Source organism: Morone saxatilis, unplaced genomic scaffold, assembly GCF_004916995.1.
Source record: "Morone saxatilis isolate NCDOM2014 unplaced genomic scaffold, NCSU_SB_2.0 Contig21, whole genome shotgun sequence".
In the NCBI taxonomy this organism is placed as follows: Eukaryota; Metazoa; Chordata; class Actinopteri; family Moronidae; genus Morone; species Morone saxatilis.
In genome coordinates this window covers 360,179-365,484 of record NW_023339774.1, presented here as the reverse complement: position 1 = coordinate 365,484, position 5,306 = coordinate 360,179, and the positions used below count along the sequence as shown (strand labels likewise).

Genomic DNA, 5,306 nt, shown 5'->3' with positions numbered 1-5,306 from the left:
ACTGGGACTTCATATAGGGTTTGAGTGGCTTTTTTACTGCCAGGAATATACAGAAAATAAAAAGTGTTTTAATGTCACCATGTATATACTGAAGGATTTGATTACTGTAGGGTTTTCTTTCCACAATGCTGACCATATAAAACAATATATGAAAGAATCTGAATACATGAAACTATTACAACCCTACATACCGTAAAAGAAAAAGATATGCCAACAAGTTTAACATTGATTCCTTTTCAAAATAAGTAGTTACAAATAGTTATTAACAAACACTACAAACTGACATACAAATTCTCAAAGTATTCATAGAGTTATTTATCAAATGTTCTATTGCACAAGAAACAAATGAGTTACAGCAGTTGTTTCAGCTATGCAGCAGTATATGAAAAATTCATATCATACAGGAAATTAAAACCAGTTTTGGTTCATCAAGTATTTCGCCCAGCACTAAGTTACTATAATCAGTATATTATCAGCAGCAAGCTTAGAGAGACACTTGAAAGCAAAATATTTTTATCACTATCAACAAAACCACTCTGATGTTTTTTTGTCAATGATGATTAGTTGATTTACCTTGATTCTCCACTACTGTTGCTTACACTTTCATCTTCACTGCGTCCAGCCATGTTGAAGTCCAAAAATATAGACTTCGCCCTGACAACCTGTAGTATGTCGTTACACGTGGTTAACCTACAAGAGAAGATACACGGTAACATTAGAAACTGAGTCTGGGAAAAAACAGGACTGTGCCTTCATCAAAGCTGACTAGGTATGGGACAATATTAAAAGTTCACGTCGCGATTATCTTGGCCAAAATAACTAAATATATACTTCAAACTTTTAAAATGGCACTGAAACATACTGAGTCAATATAACTTACATTTTGTTAGGAAACACATTTATTTATTGCATCACAGATAAACCCTTTTGGAATCTATACTATTTCCACACATCACTTTTTTGTGGCCTTCAGTAAGGGTGACAGGATTAGGATTTTGAAATTACTGGAAAGATGTGGGCCCTATATTTTCCCCTTGTTCAAAATAAATCAAGAAATCAAGATAGAACTCTATGCTGGAGAGTTAGACAGCTTTTTCAAGTTATCTGAGGATATTCACGATTTTCAAAATAAATTGATCTAAGTGTTTTTGATTGTGATACACGATAATATTTATGGTATCTAGCTGAATAATTTCAGTAACATTGTGCTTTGCCAGCAGTATGTATGAATTTGCTCTGATAAAGCTGTGCTTGAAATTTGGCACATGGCAAAAAAAAAAAAAAAAAAAAAAAAAAAAAAAAGAATACAGGTAGTACAAATCCTCCTGTTTACAAAGTAAAATGTATCTGCAGCTCAGCACATTATCCCTGACCAACCACAGCCCCTGCATCAAAGTTTGACCAATGAACTGTCCTTGTGGAGCTGTCAATACAGCTTCACACCAGACTTTTTTTAAATGTGAACATTTCCGAAGTCGTTTATACTCTGCGTTTTAGTTCTGCTAGAGGTTAACTGTATGTGTACAGCACACCAAAACACCTTTTTAAAGAAATATATCAAGTTAAAAACAGAGCAGATGGAGCTCTGCGGATGGCTGTAGCTAATGTTACAGGTTAGCTGTGTTTGTTCCCTCAGCACAGAGGCCTATCAGGCCTGCGCAGCAGCAGCGTGTTTTCTCGTCCACACAAAGCTCTGTGGGCGCATTAACCACATTAACCTCAGCCAAGGCCGAAAAACCTACTACAGTAAACGCTCTTATTCCAACCTTGGTGTCATCTATTCGGGGTGCCATTTAGTCTTTGTGTGGCTACTTGTAGCTAACGAGCTAACACCGGCTAATGACGCCAGTGTTAGCTCTTGGCGGGGTATGTTAGCAGTAACGTTAATGTATGCAGACACGGCCAACGCGCCAGCCAGTATTCTATCTCCACATTTAAACGGAGAACAATATCCTACAGCAATCGGCACTACCACCAGCTATTAATGCTAATCACTTTAATGCTGCAGTACAATTGCTATCCCATATGTATAACCAATTACTGTTTGCTAGCTCTTATGTTTTATGCTAGTGTTATGATTTTCCAGGTTTGAAAATCATAAAACTTGCCAAACATTAAAATCAACAGTTAATTCCACAAAGTGTAGCGCAACCATGCGTGTCATGTGTTAAATGCCGTTATTTTATTGTATTTTTATCATCGACGTGGTCCACTAAAGATGTAGTGAGATGGATGAGAGCCCAGCGTTTACTGGGGTTGTCAAGGGAAGTGGCGTTAGCTAACGTTGTGCAGCACGAGGCTAGCACGAACGCTAACAAAATGACAAAACTTTGCGCTAGTTCATCTTAGCAGGGAACCGCTGGAATGTTCACTTTCCAGTTATAACCGACAATTGGCGTTTCACTGTCAACGATATTTAACTATGCAAATGTCTGTGTGGACCACACTAGGGTGCTATACTTATTTTGTATTCATCATTAAACCCACAAACCCAAATTAGCTAACCTAACTTCACCCTCTTCCATCTTGTTTTCATTCGCCGCTCACTTCTCGCGGCTTTTACTACATCAACATGCAAGTTAGCTTACTTTCTCACTGAACTATGGGATAAGTAACTCCACACTGTACGTTACCTGGTGTTATTTAATGTCGCCTGGGAAAGTCCAATAAAACAGTTATCTAAATCCGCCTTTCCACTTCAGGGGTCCTTTCTTCTTTTATTTAACTACTAAGCTAGCAGCCGCTGATAGCTAGCGCTACCTTACGCTAGCTAGCTAGCTAGCTAGCTATCTCCCAGTTAGGGAGAGCAGCCCCGAACGACTCAGTTCGGTAGAACTGGTGCAATATTGGTTTCCCTCTCCCTCCAAAAATCAAGTAAGTTCCCGTTCCCGTTTTAGATGTAAGCAAAGTCTGGTGCTCGTCGGTCAACTGCGATTGTAGAAAGCTGGCATCTCAATCCAGGGTCTTCCGACAACCGGCCTCCGCCATGACGCCGTAGGGTTCACTTCTCTAGGAAACCCCGGACAGTGACGTAACGACCGTGCTCCTCTATACGGTGTAACAGCAGCACACATCTGGTAGCGGCCAGCCTATTTTTAGACAAGAAATACTTCATTCAGAACAAATGGAGTCTACGTTACACACTGATATGTCAACTTAAATCCCAACAACAGAGCTATGAGATGTGAAGGCTGCGAATGGGGGTCAGGAGCGGATCTAGAGAAATATTCATGTGGTGTCCAGAGGGTGGCATGGAGATTTTATTCCCAACTTGTTAAGGGACCCTTTTCTATCATTTAGTTAATTGACGACCCCTGACACATGGATATTCCATATTATATTCATATCTATCTATCTATCTATCTATCTATCTATCTATCTATCTATCTGCAAAAAATAGCAAATGAAATTCAAAGATTAAAGTGCTAAACAAAATGTCATAGGCTGAATCAGATCAAAGTAACTGTTGCAAGACATGACAGTGAATCTGCAATCAGCAACCTCTAACACCACAGGTGAGCCTCATCAAAGTGCAAAAGAATGACACTCAAAAAAAGGTCTAACAACTGTAGCTTTAAATAAAAAGACAGATATTTTTTGGCATCCCAGAGACCTGGCTTAAAAATGGTATCATGCTTGAATGAAGACTGTTCTGAATAGAAACAGAGAAAGGAAAATAATCTGGAGAGCAAAAAGTATCAAGAGAACAACATTATTAGATTTAACAGTTTGAAGTCAATGAAACACGATGGTAGAAACACTACCACTTTTGTCCACAGGGGCCTTAAGATGGTTCCTTGTAGGAGCTTCAAGTATGGGGAATGATTATAAAGGTGAGCAGAATTAGACAGGAAATGAATCTTCGAGTGTTACAAAAAGGGAGAGAACTTGAGAATACAGAGAAGGAAGCAATGTTAGCCAAGAACTCCTCAGTTCAGATAATTTACTAAAGGAAGGGAAGATTAGATAGCAACAAATGTTTGTATATAAGAAAAGAAATGTGACTCAGAGTACTCTTGATGTACCTGGAAAAAATTATGTAGGCCTATGCTATAATGTTATCCACTGAAGTGAGTTTGCATTGGCACGGTTATTGTAACTGTAAAATAAGATCTGGAAGGAAGGCTAGCTCCCAGTAGTGTGGAAAGAAGCTGTTCCTTTTCCTTGTTCCAGTCAGAATAATTATAGGCCTAGCTTTGACATTACATATATATGCAAGACCATAGAAAAGACCTGAAAGATACTATACAGAAAATGAGAAAAATGAGAGCACAGTACTCTGTTGATATGTCTGGTGTCTGACATTAGGAAATCCCAAGCAAAGAGAGAAAGACAGACAGCGACACACAGCAATAACAATAGCATTCTGGGCTACTGTAGAAACACGGCGATTCAACATGCTCTCCCTAAAAGAGGACCCGTTCCCTTTGTAGATAAAAACGTCTCAATCTAAGGTAACAAAAACACAATGATTCTTATATTTAGATGATTATACACTAAACATACCTATGACTATTATATTCCATTTCTGACTATAGATCCTTTAAAGTACTGAAAAAATGAAACCCCTCAAGGTCAGTCCAGATAAGAAGTCATTTATGGCAGATGATGAGGCAATTTACCCCAGAACAGAAGGTTCCTTCCCTGGCTAATCACCCCTTTTCCCGCCCCCTCCAGAAAAGGAATGAAAAAAAGGACCAGAAAAGAGGGATATTGAATATATAACAATAAAATTGAATATATTTCTCAGAAAGTCCAGCACGCAATTACTAAAGTAGACATCTCCTCTCTGATGAGGAGATTTAAATCGTCTGTAAAAAAAAATCTGCTTTATGAGAAAGGAAATATATTTGTTGGTTGTCAGTACTTCTGGTGGAAGCTGGAGAATGCCTCTTAAGAAGGAAAGAATTAATGGTCAATTATTGGGCAAATCTGAATAGCCAAAAAGATTTACAGCCTACATTTTTAATGTTAAACATGCGTTGGTAAAGGAGCAAAATCAAAAACATGTAACTAAGGAATTAGGAAACGGTGGTTACTACTAATTACTTTAATATTAAGTGTTGATAAAAGTATCATAAAGATGTTTATTGAGACATTTATAAGCACATAAAGTAACTAGTTAGCAGTTTATAGTATCCCCCAAAAGCATAGTTAACTGCTATTAAAAGTATAATAAAGAATATAGAAATCTTAACTTAAAGTGACAACTAAAGTTTAGTAAGGGTTTAACAAGGACTCACTGTCTAAAGATATAGTTACTCTAGATGGCATTACCTTGGCCTCTAGCACCACTGTCAGGAATC

At 38.0% G+C, this 5,306-nt stretch overlaps 2 protein-coding genes across 2 annotated transcripts in view; one reads left to right on the top strand and one right to left on the bottom strand.

Moving 5' to 3' along the window:
- Nucleotides 1–573: 573 nt before the first annotated feature.
- Nucleotides 574–1,777, bottom strand: LOC118332796 (chromodomain-helicase-DNA-binding protein 1-like; the record flags this gene model as incomplete). Its single annotated transcript, XM_035668226.1, is given in 2 exon segments — nt 574–690; nt 1,767–1,777. Coding segments are annotated over 2 exon segments (128 nt in total), but the record flags the coding sequence as incomplete, so codon positions are not given.
- A 1,209-nt stretch (nt 1,778–2,986) lies between these two features.
- Nucleotides 2,987–5,306, top strand: part of chd1 (chromodomain helicase DNA binding protein 1) — a gene marked incomplete at its 3' end in the record, with an annotated part of 18,743 nt that continues 16,423 nt past the window's right edge. Inside the window, 1 exon segment of the mRNA XM_035668223.1 lies at nt 2,987–2,994. Within this exon segment, the coding sequence (XP_035524116.1) occupies nt 2,987–2,994 (8 nt within the window).